The sequence below is a fragment of the Elgaria multicarinata genome, chromosome 12, assembly GCF_023053635.1.
Source record: "Elgaria multicarinata webbii isolate HBS135686 ecotype San Diego chromosome 12, rElgMul1.1.pri, whole genome shotgun sequence".
NCBI classification, from domain to species: domain Eukaryota; kingdom Metazoa; phylum Chordata; class Lepidosauria; order Squamata; family Anguidae; genus Elgaria; species Elgaria multicarinata.
Genome location: NC_086182.1, coordinates 8,189,399 through 8,205,468, shown reverse-complemented (window position 1 = coordinate 8,205,468; position 16,070 = coordinate 8,189,399). Strand labels below are relative to the sequence as shown.

The 16,070-nt window shown below is 49.2% G+C and overlaps 2 protein-coding genes across 7 annotated transcripts in view; one reads left to right on the top strand and one right to left on the bottom strand.

The window, feature by feature from the left end:
- Positions 1-16,070, bottom strand: part of LOC134407234 (secreted frizzled-related protein 1) — a 520,297-nt gene that overhangs the window by 53,744 nt on the left and 450,483 nt on the right. Inside the window, exon 1 of one of the 5 annotated variants that reach the window (XM_063138885.1) lies at positions 1,084-2,005. The exons of the other annotated variants lie outside the window; for them this stretch is intronic. Within the exon in view, the coding sequence (XP_062994955.1) occupies positions 1,084-1,648 (565 nt within the window). The 5' untranslated portion in view covers positions 1,649-2,005. Of the gene's footprint in view, positions 1-1,083; positions 2,006-16,070 lie in introns of those variants that run through there. 5 annotated transcript variants of the gene reach the window in all.
- The window catches only part of GOLGA7 (golgin A7), a 355,413-nt gene that overhangs the window by 212,572 nt on the left and 126,771 nt on the right, over positions 1-16,070 (top strand). The window lies entirely within an intron of this gene.

Sequence of the window (16,070 nt, the reverse complement as noted above, 5' to 3'; positions counted from 1 at the left end):
ACCTGGTGCCCTCCAAAGGCTTTGGTCTTCAACTCCCATCAGCCTCTGTCAACATGGCCGGTGATCAGGGATGCTGGGCACTGTGGTCAGAGGGGTACCAGGTTGGGGAAAACTGAGCCAGGCTACTGGCCCGTCTAGTCCAGGATTGTCTTGACTGAGCTTCTTCAAGCGAAGATGGACCTCTTCCCAGAGATCTTTAACTGGGGATGCCAGAGACTGAACCTGGGACCTTCTACCCACTCTGCACAAGAATGCAACGGCACCCTCCCATCCATGTTCCCCAGCAAACTGGTGCACATAGGCTTGCTGCCAGTGATTGTGGAAGTAGCAGACAGCCATCAGGACTAGTAGCAACTGATAGCCTTCTCCTCCAGGAATTTGTCTAAAAGCAGTCCAGATTGATGGCCCTCACTCCATTAAAATTCTCTCAGTATTTTAACAGTTTATAATTAATTTTAACTTTGCTGTTTTAAATTTGTATTTTAAATTTGTATTTTTGCGTTGCTGCTGTTTTTATCTTGGTTGTGCTTTTATACTGTATTTTATGTTATGGTTATATACTGTTGTTTTGTTTTGAATTGTCTTAATTTTGTAAACCGCCCTGAGAGCTTCAGCTACTGGGCGGTATAGAAATGTAATAAATAAATAAATAAAATCTTGCGGTAGCAAATTCCATAGTAGAATGCACCCTCGTGACGCAGAGCTGCCTGTGGGTCTGCCACTCTGCCATCCCCTCAATCTGTGCCTCCTGAAGTCACCCTCTCACCTGGCTTCTTTGCAGGGGCTGCCCCTCAGGGGCTTGACCTCGGGGAAGACGGAAACCTCTGCCAGATGCAGAAGAAGCACCACTACCAAGGACTCCTGCCTGACTTAATGTAAAAGAAGAAGAACGAGGAGAAGGAGGAAGAAGAACGAGGAGGAGGAAGAACGAGGAGAAGGAGGAAGAAGAACGAGGAGGAGGAAGAACGAGGAGAAGGAGGAAGAAGAACGAGGAGGAGGAAGAACGAGGAGAAGGAGGAAGAAGAACGAGGAGGAGGAAGAACAAGGAGGAGGAGGAGGCGGCGACTCATGCCAGAAGCTCACCTTGAGGCTTCGATGCCTCGGTGGCATTGGGGGCAGTCATAGCGATGCAGACGTCGTCCTGCGGGAACTGGTCGCACTTGAGCATCTCGGGCCAGTAGAAGCCAAAGAACTGCATGACGGGCTCGCAGGAGTCCCGCACAGCCTCGCAGAGCCAGCGGCAGGGGTAGATGGGCCGGTCCAAGCAGACGGGGGCAAAGAGGGAGCAGAGGAAGACCTGGGTGCCAATGTGACAGTTCTTGTTCAGCAAGGGCACCCAGCTGCTGGCTTGCTGCTTCACCTCGGCCATGGTCTCGTGGTCCAGGAGGTTGGGCAGCACCATCTTGTCATAGCCCACGCTGTGGCACAGGCGCAGGTCGGCCGGAATGGCCACGCACTGGGGGGGCTTGGTGTAGAAGCGCCCACTTTGGTAAGAGCTGATGTCGGACTGGAAGCTCACGTAGTCGTACTCGTTGGCTGCGGCCGGGACGGGCAGGAGGAAGAGGAGGAGGAAGAGGGCCCCGGAGGCCACCGAGAGCATCCGTGGCCCTCGGCAAGCGGGGACCCTGGGGCGGAGCGCGGGGCCCATTGTCGGAGCCGAAGGCAACCCCGTTCCTGCGTTCCGTCTCCAACAGCCCGTCTGCTCCTTCGCCTCTTACTTTTGGAGCTTTGCGAAATCAGGATTATTGGTGATGGTGATGATGATGGGGGTGATGGTGGAGATGGTTCTCTCCGTAGATCAAGCCAAGGAGAATCAGGCGGCCGGGGTTCTCGCTGCTGCTGCTGCTGCTGCTGCTGCTGCCGCTTTTCCGAAGCTCCCCAACTCTTGGCCAAGTGGCCCCCGGCGAAGAGCGAAGGCAACTTCTCCCGCCGCCCGCATGCCCCCACTTCCAGCCAGGGACCCCCGAGAAGCCACAGCCGGACCGAGCGCGGCCACCGAAGCGCACTTTCTTCCCCAGAGTTTCGGAAGGCTTTCCCACCCACTCCCCACCCCCGCACCGCACACACCCCACAACTCCGCAGCAGCCAATCGGCGCCGACCTGCTCCCCTCCCCCTCCCCCTCCCCCACAACTGTCACTCACCGGCTCTCCTTTAGCCAATGGCGTCCCTGGCGGGGGCCCGTTTCCAGACTGCGCGGGTCGCCTCCCCTCGCCCAGGCAGGAGCCGAGCTCCCCTCCACCCCGGCCGCCCGCCCGCCCGCGGAGACTCCGCCGCCTTTCTCGCTCCTGGAGCGCGAGGCCTTGGGCAAAAGCCGGCGTCAACTCTACTTAGAGTAGACCCATTGAAATCCAGGAAGGGGGGGAGTCAACCCTGAGTCACCGAAGCCCTGCTCGTTTCAGTGGCTCGAAGTCTTAAACGACTTCTACCCACTGCTCCCTTGCAGCGCGTCTCCTCGGAAGTCGGGCGCCGTCGCAACTGGCAAGGGGGGAGCAGCAGCGGCCCGATCCCGAGCCCATCTCCTCCTCGTAACGGGCCACGCTCCCGAGGAGGGGGGGTTCTTTTAGAGGGGAGGGTCTGCTTAGGGGTGCAGGCTGCGGCTGGAGTAGATGCGTGCCCAGTGGCACTCGGAAAGCCGAGCGCAATCCTATGCCTGCCTGCTTAGACGGAATCCTGCATAATTTATTTATTTATTTGTTTGTTTGTTTAGGCATTTTTATCCCACCATTCAGCCAAAAAAGGCTCCCACGGCGGCTTACAAAAATATTTCTTGACAGTCCCTGCCCACGGGCTTACAATCCAAAAGACATGACACAAAAGGAAAGGGGATTGGGAGGGAGGAGGAAAGGGGAGAGCGAAGCAAATTCAGGCACTAGTACATTCTTAGTTGCAAATAAGGCAGCAATTGTATGTGTGTTCCTTGGGAATGCTGGGAACTGTAGGACTCTGGTTTTTTTTCTCTCTCTCTCTGAACATCAGAACAGCCCTGCTGGATCAGACCGAGGGCTCACCTAGTCCAGCCCTGTCAGCCAGGGACCCACAAGCCAGACACAGGTGCAATAGCACCCACCCACCCATGTTCCCCAGCAACTGGTGTATATAGGCTTACTGCCTCTGATATTGGAGGTGGCATATAGCCAGCAGGACTCCTAGCCCTTGATAGCTTTCTCCTCCTCCATAAATGTATCAAACCCGCTTTGAAAGCCATCCAAATGGGTGGCCGTCACATCTTGTGGAAGGGAATTCCATAGTTTAACTACGTGCCCTGTGAAGAAGTCCTACCTTTTATCTGTCCGAAATCACTCACCTCCAGTCTCAGAGGCAGTACGCCTATGTACACCAGTTGCTGGGGAACATGGGCGGGCGGGTGCTGTTGCACTCGTGCCCTGCCTATGCATTTCCCTTGGGCAACTGGTTGGCCAATGCACAAACAGAATGCTAGACTAAAGAGGCCTCTGGGCTGATTCAGCACAGTTCTTCTGATGCTCTTAGAGGAGTTGGTTTTAAATCCAAAGGTTTCACTTTAACAGTAACCCCATAAGCCTAAAAAATCTTCCAGCAAGCTGGTTGATGCAAAGAGGTGAGCTGCAATCACAAACAAAACTCTCGAGAATACACCGTTCCTCGTGACACGCACACACATGCACGCACATTTGCCTGCCCACTGGGTCCCAATTGGGAACAAGAGGCACCTCCTGCCTCCTCTTTTTACCTGTGAGGCAGATGTGTGCTTTATGTGCCATGGACATACCCAGACACCTTAGCGGCCGGGACAATCCCAGCCAGGGTGTCCCCATATCCCCCTTGCAAGTTCTGTCAACAACTGGAAACGCTGGAGCGTGTTCAGAGGAGGGCAACCAGGATGATCGGGGGTCTGGAAACGAAGCCCTATGAAGAGAGACTGAAGCAACTGGGCATGTTTAGCCTAGAGAAGAGAAGATTGAGGGGAGACATGACAGCGCTCTTCAAAAGGTTGTCACACAGAGGAGGGCCAGGATCTCTTCTCGATCCTCCCAGAGTGCAGGACACGGAATAACGGGCTCAAGTTACAGGAAGCCAGATTCCAGATGGACATCAGGAAAAACTTCCTGACTGTTGGAGCAGTACAACAATGGAATCAGTTACCTAGGGAGGTGGTGGGCTCTCCCACACTAGAGGCCTTCAAGTGGCAGCTGGACAACCATCTGTCAGGGATGCTTTAAGGTGGATTCCTGCCTTGAGCAGGGGGTTGGACTCGATGGCCTCAGAAGCCCCTTCCAACTCTACTATTCTATGATTCCCTACTGTCATGAAACAGATCGCCCGGGAGTGACACAAGGGGCATACCCCCATCTCCCTGGCAACAAGCCAGCCATCATAACACTTTGGACACGTCTCGGGGAAGCAGGTTCCCTGAAGGTTTCCTTAGCAGCAGGAGTTCCTTTGTCTTTGCCAAGTCTTGTTGGTTTTGTGATAGTCCTGGGGAAAGCAGATTGGGAGAACGTATATCATTGAAGTGGTGGCCTGTGTATCCTAGGTGCCGGTGGGTCGCATTCCTGTGTTCAGCTGGTGAAGGAAAGGTTTTTATTTTCTCCCACTGACGTTATCAGAGCGGAGGCTGGCTTGGAGGGCCCTTGAGATACCATACGTTACCTCTCCCGAAGCATCTCAGACTGGAAGCTGAGCTGCCCAAGTGACAGGCCCAAAGGATCCACCACGGATTAGTGAAACAAATCATGCAGAAGCATTTAAGTGCTGTTTCTTTTAACAGGATGGCAAGCAGGAAATAGAGCATAGCGAAGTTGCATATAGAGGTGTGCTATTCCACAGGGTGAGCTTCATTCACGAATCTGTTTTCTGAACCCTAATCAACAGAGGGGTCAGGAGGGGAGTTTACAGCAAATCTGCCCGTTCAGAACCCAATTAGTTGTGCTTGAACACTCTCTTTAAAATTATAAATATGAATTACTTTCTTCCAGTCAAGGGCCCAGTGTGGTGGCGGTGGTGATGGTGGGTTTATTTTACTCACAGTGACGTTGCATCATGGGTTTTGTAATCTTAAACCACCTAAAGAGACATGTGTATCATCTAATGATTGTGCTGCATCATGGATTTGCTTTTTAAACAAAGTTTTAAGTAACAAGTATTAGTACTGGGATTTTGATTTATTTGTATGCCTTCAAATTTGTTCCAGACTTTGCATCAGTCGTTGTAGCAGAGTAACTCTTAAAGCAGCCTGCCCCAACCAGTTGCTCAAATCTCACATTATTCACTGCCGCTGTTTTCAAGAGAAAAGACGGATGACGGGGCTACGCAGAGCAGAGGAGCACCGTTTAGAGTTCCCTCCACCCCACTGAGCTTCAGAAACAGAGATCCCATAATTGCTAAGGTACAATCTTTATCTCTTCTTGGTCCTCTTCCAGCCTTGTACCTACTTCTTGTAGCAAAGAAGTCCTGAAGCGCCATGGATTATTTAGGCCCCGGGAGTTCAGAAGACAGTGTTCCTGCATCAACCATTTCACCATGCAAACATGATAACACAGCGTCAAAGATGTTTCTTGGGAAACACAGAAGGTTTTGCAGGCGCTGGCAAGCCAGGAGTGGTAAGCAAAAGGAAAAAATGCAAATTGAAACTTGGCCTGTCCCTCAAATTTAGAACTGCAGAATAACTCTTAAAGCAGCCTGCCCCAACCAGTTGCTGGCTGGAGGATGTTGGGAGTTGAGGTTCCCCACATCAGGAGGGCACCAGGTTGGGGAATGAAGCCCTGAACAAATACACCTGTCAGCATATTTGGCTCATGCTGGCCAGGGGCCATTGCTCGGCGTCTGTGGGAAATGGATTCATTGGGGAAGTGTTGTTTGTTTGCTCAGTTGCTTTGAGAGAAAGAAGACCCGTTTCAGATTCTGCGTGTACCACCTTCCCCAAAACCTCTGTGAGGTCCTGAAACTCAGCCAGGCAATGGAACGTTACAAATAGGGCCTTGCCTGCTCACAAGGCCTACTGGGAGGTCCCCCCCTCCTCCTCCCCACCCCGCCGCCGCCGCCCCACCAAAGTTTCTGCTCTGCTCCTGCTTGGAGCGCTGATATGGAACACAGCTGTGAAATTTGGCTTCCGTTGATGTGCATCTGAGAATTGGCCAAGGCTGCAGAGCACACTGGCTGTTTGCACTTGCTCTGAAATCTGCTGTTCATAAGGCAGAAGCAGAAGCCGAATGAGACTGCAGGGAAGGAGGTCTCTCTCTCTCTCTGGTCCCGATGATACCTCACAATACGCCTGCTGAAATTCCATCCCGGTTAGGGACTTCTATACAGGCCGGCATGCAATATCCTTGGGCATTGTCTGCAGCTGACATCTGCCACGGACCCACCTGCAGTTGTGACTGGGAGTTGCCAGGTTGGCTTCCCACAATGCCCCTGACGTAGCGTTGCTCTGGAGCATTGTGGGAAAGTAAGCTGGTGGCCCCTGGTTGGGAGCTGGGAGCTGCCATCTTCATTTCCCATGATGCTTCAGAGCACTGCTGCAGTGGGGGCATTTGGGATAACCAAAATGATGGCTTCCAGTCCCCCAAATGGGGGGGGGGACACCAGATGCTCATGAGAGTGCTGTTGCTACCGCTGCAGAATGAAATGACATGTTGAGGGGGCAAAACCCTGGGATATGTTACCTCATAAGAAGAGTCATGCTGGATCGGATCAAGGGTCCATCTAGTCCAGCATTCTGTTCACCTGGCCACAGGAAATCTACAAGAGGGACCTGAGTGCAACAGCACCCTCCCGCCCATGTTCCGTAGCAACTGGTGTACATAGGCATACTGATACTGGAGTTAGCACGTAGCCATCAGGAGTAGTAGCCATTGATAGCCTTCTTCTCCAGGAATTTGTCTAACTAGGGAGCCATCCAAGTTGGTGGCCATCACTACATCATGAGGTAGTGAATTCCATAGTTTAACTCTGCACAGTGTGAAGAAGTCCGTCCTTTTATCTGTCCAGAATATCCCACCAATCAGCTTCATGGGAGGACTCCAGGTTCGAGAGACTGAGGCCATAGCTAGATGGGGCGTTCACATGACGCACAGGGGATCCCGGGATCAGGGAGGGATGATCCCTCCTTTGCCCAAGGATCTTGCCCTACCCTTTGAGCCTGGTATTTCCACAGTCCCGGGCTGATCCCGAGACCGCGGAATGTGTGGCTGGGCATCGTGGTTTGTCCCAGTTCCTCGCGAGGAGCTGGGACCCGCACACAGGGCGCAGAGCTCCTCAGGAGCACTGAGCCCATCGTGGGTGGGGTGGGGGGAGCGGGGATTTTTTTAAAAAAATAAAACCACCTTACCTTTAGCGCACAAGCACTCGTGCGCATCTTCTTCTTTAAAGAAAAAAACCCAAAATGGCGGGCACAACGCTTCTCCCTCTGAGGTCGTCGCACACTGCGTATGAACAGAGGGGGAGATCTCACGATAAAAATATCACAAGATCTTCATCCCTCCGTCCCGCTAAACCAGTAGTCTAGCTAAGGCCTGTAAGAGACACACACACACACAGAGAGAGAGAGAGAGAGAGAGAAATGTATCCCTATCCACATTCTCCACACCATGTATATTTTAAACACCCCTGTATTCCTCAAGCTTTATACACCTCAAGCTGCAGGCTGGGTGGATATCATTTTTTGAATGTTTACATGCACTTGCACACATTTCCTGCATATAGAAAACTAGCTTACCAGACAAAATAGTTAAGCATAGTCCTCTCCCTGATAAGCTTGAAAGTTTACTGGGAACAGGGAAGTTTTTTTAATATATATATATATATATATATATATATATATATATATATGGGAAATGTTTCAAAATATGATGCCCCCGCCTACCTGCCGCCTGAAGTCGCACAGTCCAGAATTCTACCTCCACATTCTGTGTAATAAGCAGCTATTAACCCAGAACATGCATTTTTCTTCCTCCCAGGTCTCTGAAACTACACTTAGCCAGGTCTCAACCAGAACCCATCCCCAGTAAATCCAAGATGGAAAGAGCAAGGAAAAACAAGTACTTGCAAATACAAATCGCATTCAGACTTTGTTTACAGAGCCCTCTGTTTCTCCCGGCCTGTGCCAGAGCTGAAGCAAGAATTAGCGGAGGCTCTCTCCCACCATCGAAATGAAAGCCATTGCACAGCTCCTCTGTTGAGAGACTGAGCACTGTTACACCAAATACTGCCAGTAATTCGAAACAGATGCGCCCAAAGCCTCAAACACTATAGAACTAGTATCGCGGAATGACCTGACCTTGGGAACTTGCTGAACGTCGCATGGAAATTCACCAGAACACATTGCGACTTCCGTAAAGGGTTATTTATGGCAAAGCCATAAATAATATTTGTTATGGATTTTCCCTGCCAATCTAGAAAATGAATTAGATTTGGGAGGGGTTGCTTGACTGTCAGGCAGATGTATTGGGGGAAGAGGAGGGCCATTACTGCCCTTCTTGGTGATTACCGGTTCGCCATTCAACCAGCCAGATATATTAGGTCCCGTCTGCAGAAGGTTTTAATCTTCACTGTGGGGAGGTAGGACTTTTCTCAACCCTCTTTTCAGAGCTTTCGAGTTAGTGTCAATGTGGAGTGGAAAGGAAAGTGTCCCCCGCCATGGCTTAAACTTCCAGACTTTGTTATAAGGAATGGAATGTTTTGGTTTTCTGAAAACGCTGAATCATTACTTCAATTTTTGGCTCTCTCTTTTTCTTTTTTCTTTTCCCCCCCTGAGCATCGCTATTCTGCTTGTTTAAAAGCAATTGATTTCCGAAGAGAAGCCACGGAAGTCTGCAATTAGAGACAAATGGATCACCCAAAACTGATCTGGAAAGAATTTGGAGTAACCAGATGAATTCCCTGGATGTCTGCGGAATGCCTAGGAAATCAATCTGGATGACAGATTTGGGTGAAGGGTGTTTCCAGGCAAGGCTTTCAGCATGCAATGGACCTGAGTCTATCACAGAATTTTATTGGGGGCGGGGGTGTTCCAGATGATGACACCCGCTTGTAACCCTCCCATGCTTTTCCCCTGTGCTTCTTCGCTCTTTTTTCTCACCACAGAAAATCCGTTCAGGAGGAAAGACGGAACAGCTGTGCAATCTCTTTTAACTGGTTAAAGAGTTCGGAGCCATCCCGTGGAGGCTGGTGGCTCCAACCGATGTCAGTGGGGCAGTGAATCCACTCCGAATTTCAGTCTAAAAGAGCAATCTAAGGTGCTTCACTGTGGGCACCGCTACAAAATGCCTGATCAGTGCATCACCACTTTGGTGTCTACCTGTCACAACTATGGATCTTAGGGTGCATCTTTGCAGTAAAAGTGTTTGCTTCACGTGCATTGGACAACACAGAGGCTGTGTTTGTACAACACAATAGTCAATGGTGGGTTAATTGTCAACTCCATGGTTGATGATCGAGAGGGTACTCCCATCACGACATGATTATAATCAACCGTGGTGTGGATTAAAGCCAGTGTCAAGTTGGCTATTAGTTAACGGTGTGTTTGATTAACACTAGGCATGTGCTCCGCTCCGATTAGGAGCGGAGAAGCAGTAGCGAATTGGCCTGCTCCGCCTTACCCAGAGGCAGAGTAGAAGTGGACCGCGGACCCCTAGAAGCAAGGCGAAGAGAAGCGGCCATTTTTCGGAGCTCCTATTTCAGACGGAGCGCTCCGATCGCCATCTTGAAAACATTTCGCCCATAGGATTGCATTGAGGAAAAGAATTGGGGATAACTGGGTTGTTTTTTAAGCTATCATTCTGAAAATTCTTGTGCACAGAGAGTCGTGGATGGGGGTCATTTTGAGACTACTCTCACCTCTCTGCGTGGTGCGGGTCGCGCGCTAGAATTTTTTTAAAAATCGGCGGGAAAAATACCTTTTTCAAAGGGCTGAGGGGCAGAGTCAGCTCCCGGTCATGATGATCCCAAAGTTGGAGGAGGGCATAGGCAAAACGGGTAACTTGGGATTCTGGGAAACTTCTCTTTCTTAATCTGAACGGACTTTTCCCAGTGTTTTTTAACACAGTAGCCCCACCAAATGCACAAACACAACCTGAAATCATATACTAAGCCAATAATAAGAGATAGAAACACAGCACTGCTACCCACCCTAACTTTGGGGAACAACTGAAAAGATGTGGTGCAAGGGGATGAGCTCCCCTAAGGCATCTCGTTGTGGACGTGCCCCCACTCTCTCCTGCACTGGAAGGCCATCAGAGCCTTCCAAAGAGAGTAACCCGGTGGAGCAATGCCTATCATGAGTCGAAGTGAGCGTTCTACTTCTCTTAGTGGTGGAGCAATGCCTATTATGAGTTGAAGTGAGCGTTTACTTCTCAGAGCTGTTGGTGAAGCAATGGCTTTCATGAGCTGAACTGGCAGCTGCTTCCCTCTCCCCCGGGCACGTCCCCCTATTACTGGTAAAAGACAGATATAGCCTTTTTTTAAAAGTTCTTCTTGTTGTTTATTCAGCAACACTGCTGCTTTTAATTCCACCCCTCCTTTGTTTATTGATTTATTCCATTTTATATGCATTACTGGCTTATCCTTGGCTCACTTCCTTATGCCCCCAGAAATGCCAGCTGCATGCCTGCCTGCCTTCCCTCCCTCCTCCCCTGCCCACCTCGCAGGGATGTTGTGTGTGTGTGGCTTTGACTCAGGGGAGAAGTCCTTCCTGCGCTCACTTGGAGTTTTGGAAGTTCCAAATTTTGCAGGTTTAAGCCCCGCCAAAAAACAGGGGATGATGGGACTGCCTTGAGTCTTGGCGTGCGGCGTATGTATCCCTGGATAAGCTGTCATGGTGGTGAGTTTGAGGGGTTTTTTTAACGTGCAAATTGACGGAGCTATTGGAAAGGGGTGTGAATGGGTGTTGGATTTTCATAAATTCCCAAAAAATCAGGGGATGATGGGACTGCCTTGAGTCTCGGCGTGCGTATGTATCCCTGGATAAGCTTTCATGGTGGCGAGTTTGAGGTTTCTAACGTGCAAATTGATGGGGCTATGGAAAGGGGTGTGAATGGGGTGTTGGATTTTCATAAATTCCCCAAAAATCAGGGGATGATGGGACTGCCTTGAGTCTGGGTGTGCTTGTGTATCCCTGGATAAGCTATCATGGTGGCGAGTTTGAGATTTCTAACGTGCAAATTGACGGAGCTATGGAAAGGGGTGTGAATGGGGTGCCCGATTTTCAAAAATTCCCCAAAAATCAGGGGATGATGGGATTGCCTTGAAACTTGGCGTCCATGTGGACACATGGATAAGCTATCATGGTGCCGAGTTTGAGGTTTCTAACTTGCAAATTGACGGAGCTATCGAAAGGGGGGGTTATGGGTGGTGCGTTAGAGGTTAGAGCCGCGCCAAAAATCAGGGGATGATGGGATTGCCTTGAGTCTGGGTGTCCATGTGGACACATGGATAAGCTTTGATGGTGCTGAGTTTGAGGTTTCTAACATGCAAATTGACGGAGCTATCCCAAGGGGTCTGAATGGGGTGCCCGATTTTCAAAAATTCCCCAAAAATCAGGGGATGATGGGATTGCCTTGAAACTTGGCGTGCGTGTGTATACGTCCATGAGGTGTCATGGTGCCAAACATGAGGTTTCTAACTTGAACAGAAAAAAAGTTGTATAATTTTTTAGCTTTCAATGCAACCCTATGGGGGAAAAAACGGAGCTCCGATCCGGATCCGGAGCTCCGAGCGGAGCGGAGCAGAAGTGAGCGGAGCGGGGGCGGGGCGAAGCAGCCCGCTCCGAAAATTGCGGATCTGCAAGTGAAGCGGAGCGGGGGGTCCGTGCACACCCCTAATTGACACATCCCCTGCACTCTCTCCCACCTTCAGTCCTCCTTCTGGTATCCCATCAGTCATTGCAAGTTCTGCTGGTTGGACTAGAGCAGCAGCCGCTGCTTTAGTCACTCTTGCCAGGGGACTTTGTAGTCACCAAAAATAACCAACAGTGTGCGCCGAAATAGTCAACAGTGCCCGACACACAACACAGTAACCAACAGTTGTTCAAATAATCAACTCTGCCCAGTGTATTTGCGTTGGTTATTTTGGCCGACTAACCAACCATGGTGTGAAAAAGTCCCCAGAGACAGCACAATAACCAACCATTGTTTATTTAATCCACCATTGACTATTTAACCCACTGTTTGTTATCATGTCGTCTGAACCCAGTCATTAGGGGATTATCTAATTCACCTAATTGCTGGCAGTGCAATGCATACATTTTGACAATGTCCAATGACTGGTTCTTTTTGCGCTGAGGATATTACACAGGAAAAAAATTGTACTGGAACAGTCTTTAATGTTCACTGATTTATTTATTTATTTATTTATTTATTAAATTTATATAACGCCCCATAGCCGAAGCTCTCTGGGCGGTTTACAAAAGTTAAAAACAATGAACATTAAAAAGTATACAAAATTTTAAACCATCAAAAATATAAAAACAACAGTATAAAACAGTATCCATTTTAAACAACAACAGTTCTGGGGGTCCATTAAAAAACAAACAAACTTAGCATATGTTGTTAAATGCCTGGGGGAAGAGAAAGGTCTTGACCTGGCACCGAAAAGATAACAATGTTGGCGCCAGGTGAGCCTCATCGGGGAGATCATTCCATAATTGGGGGGCCACCACTGAAAAGGCCCTCTCCCTGGCGTTCACACTCTTTTATACTTTTTACCTGCTTCATGGAAATTAACAAATGGTCTACATAAATAGATTCTTTGCACCCTTTCGACAGCTAAGAAACTAATATTACAACACTGGGAGAATAAACATTCACCCTCTATAATGCAATGGATCGAGGACCTTACAACTCTTTCAGTATTTGAACAGGTGGCATGCAGACATCACCTTCAAATGGATACTTACTTGGATATTTGGTCCACTTTTGTTGCAGCCCATGTATAATTGCTAGAATGTTGTATACATTTCATACAAATCCATGTATGTATATTTTTTAAGAAATGGGGAACATTTTTTAAAAAAATTGAAAACCTACAAAAATATTTTTGGGTGCCCACAGGTGCCACGTTGCGGAGCGTTGGTCTAGTCTGCAAGCAAGTCCAAAATGCATCCAAGGAAGAGTTTACACCGGTAACGTTTCAGGTTTCTATGACTTGAATGAGGAGGGGCAGACGACAATCACTCCAGAGTCAAACAAAATATATATTTAACAAAATTTCCGTTAGTTAAAAAGGTTTAGGGAATAATAACATAAAGAAAACAATTAATACAACTATGAATCGACTATATCCAACTCCCTTTTAAACGCGCAGTTCTCTGTGAAGCGCAGGGTTAGGTTTACTGGTCCAACGACAGTCGTTTATCCCAGATCTTCAGTTCCCTGGTCTCTGCGTAGAGGTGCGCTCTTCACTAAACAGCAGACTGTCTCTTCCTCCTCCTCCTCCTCCTCCCGGTACTGCTGATTTCGCTTTCCTTTCTTCCCTTTTTTCCTTCACCTCACTCCTTCGGCCTCCTCTCTTTTCAGCGCCTTCTTTCTCCTCCACACCACTCTTCAACCGATGTTTGCTCAATCCTCACTCCATTCCATGTGCCTCCCATTTTACTCTAGAGACAGACGTTACACACCTTTTCATTTTCTCTTGCAGGAGCAAAAGCATACACACACACACACACACACACACACACACACACACACACACACTCGTGGCACCTCAGCTTTACTGGGCCATGCCTGGGAAGGTGGCAGCCATATACAAATAGGTAGGGTGACCGTATGGAAAGGAGGACAGGGCTCCTGTATCTTTAACAGTTGCATTGAAAAGGGAATTTCAGCAGGTGTCCTTTGTATGCATGCAGCACCTGGTGAAATTCCCTCTTCATCACCACAGTTAAAGCTGCAGGTGCCCTGCCCTCTTTTAAATCTGGCCACTCTAGTATAGCTCCTGCAGCTTTAACTGTGGTGATGAAGAGGGAATTTCACCAGGTTCTCCATATATACAAATGACACCTGCTGAAATTCCCTTTTCTATGCAACTATTAAAGATACAGGAGTCCTGTCCTCCTTTTCATATGGTCACCCTACAAATAGGGGCCATGGCAGACCAGTGAACAAACCAATTAGGAATGGTTTCATTGACACCGCCGTGCATTGTGACATAGACCAGGGGCAGTGAGCCTCTTTCAACCCAAGGGCCGGATTCAATTTAGGAGAAGCTATCAGGGGCCATATCTGGTAGGGTGACCACATGAAAAGGAGGACAGGGCTCCTGTATCTTTAACAGTTGTATTTAAAAGGGAATTTCTGCAGGTGTCATTTGTATATAGGGAGAACCTGGTGAAATTTCCTCTTCATCACAACAGTTAAAGCTGCAGGTGCCATGCCCTCTTTTAAATCTTGTCACTATAGTATAGCTCCTGCAGCCTTAACTGTTGTGATGAAGAGGGAATTTTACCAGGTTCTCCAGATATACAAATGTAGGGTGACCAACTGTCAGGATTTCCCCGGATTTGTTCTGGTTTTTGTTCTTTCCATGGTGTCAGGGGGGATTTTCTATAATTTTCAATAATGTCCTGGAATGACACACCTTCCCCTTTAAGGCTGCCATTAGCATGGCAGGAGTGAATGACATGCTTTCTTGAGGCACATCATTCCCCCACCCCGAGCTCCAATTGAGGTTTTAAAAGGGAAAGTGGGTCATTCGTGGACATTATAGAAAAGACCCCAATTGGAGTGGATGGTGGTGATGCAGAATGAAATCCTTTCCCCTCCTCCACTCCAATCGGGTTCTTTAAGGTGGCGGGGGAATAACGTATTTTCTGCAGGACTCAGAAAGCTGCTTCCCCACACACACACTAGGTGTCCTCTTTTTTGGTTTCCCAAATATGGTCACCCTATACAAATGTCACCTGCTGAAATTCCCTTGTCTGTGCAACTGTTAAAGTTACAGGAGCCCTGTCCTCCTTTTCATATGGTCATCCTAATATCTGGGGAAGCCCTTCTTTCAGTCCCACCATCTTCACAGGCATTACTGGTGGGAACATGGGAGAGGGCCTTCTTGGTGGCTGCTCCAGTGCTCTGGAATACTCTTCCCCGGGAAGCTAGACTGACTCCCTCCTTGATATGCTTTCGGAAGCAGGCAAAAACTTCTTTGTCCCAGCAGGCCTTTGACGAATAATCTGGGCCTCTGTCTATGTTAAGGACTTGTTAAATTGTTGTGTATTTTAGGCAAAAGGTGGGATCATCATCATCATCATCATCATCCAGTGGTGGGTGGGGCTGAATGTGAAAAGGGTGGGGCCAACGGCAGAGGGGTGGGGCCAAAATGCCAAAAAACAATCCAGCCTATTTTAGCTTAAAGCTCTTACTGCCAGTTACAAAGTGGCATCTGGTGAGGGCTTGCAGCGGCCCACAGCTCAATGGGGTAACTGAGGGGCAGCATGTCCCTTCCAGGTGGGCGTTGAGAGGCAGCAGGGGAGACCAGGAGGCAGTTACATCCGCCCTGTGCAGTCACAGGCCCTGTTGGCAGGGGAGGGAGGCCTCATTTCCCAACTGCACATCGCTGTTTGTGCCCGCTTGTGGGACCTGTGGCCCCATGTGCCATTTCAAGGCATAAGCTGCTGTGCCAGTTTCATGGGCACATCACCACACAGGTAGTTATAGCAATGATGTGAGAACAAGCTCTCTCTGTTACTCTCTCTGTTGCTTTCTTCCTGCACCCTGCACACCACTCCCCACCCCCCACAATTGGGTTGTAGGCATGTAGCACCTGCCCCTCACTCTCACCCCCCCCCCCAGCAACACCTTTTTTTCATGGCCTATGAAGGAAAGAAAACACTTTCCCCCCCCCTCCGTAATCAGGCCCATTTCATTCCTGCATTAGTGTTTTTTTGGGGGTGGGGGGTTTCGTCTTGCCCTGTTCCCTCGCAAATCAGAGCCATTTATTTAAACTGTTGGCACCCGAGTTAATGAGAAGCTATTTTAAGTTCGCCATTGCCAGCCCTGGGAATTTGGCTCAGGGTTTTGTGCATTGTTTTCCGTCTGCAGCAGCTGCGCCCCTGCGACACACAGCACCGCCATGCGCCGTTTCAAACCGCGAGAGATGCAAC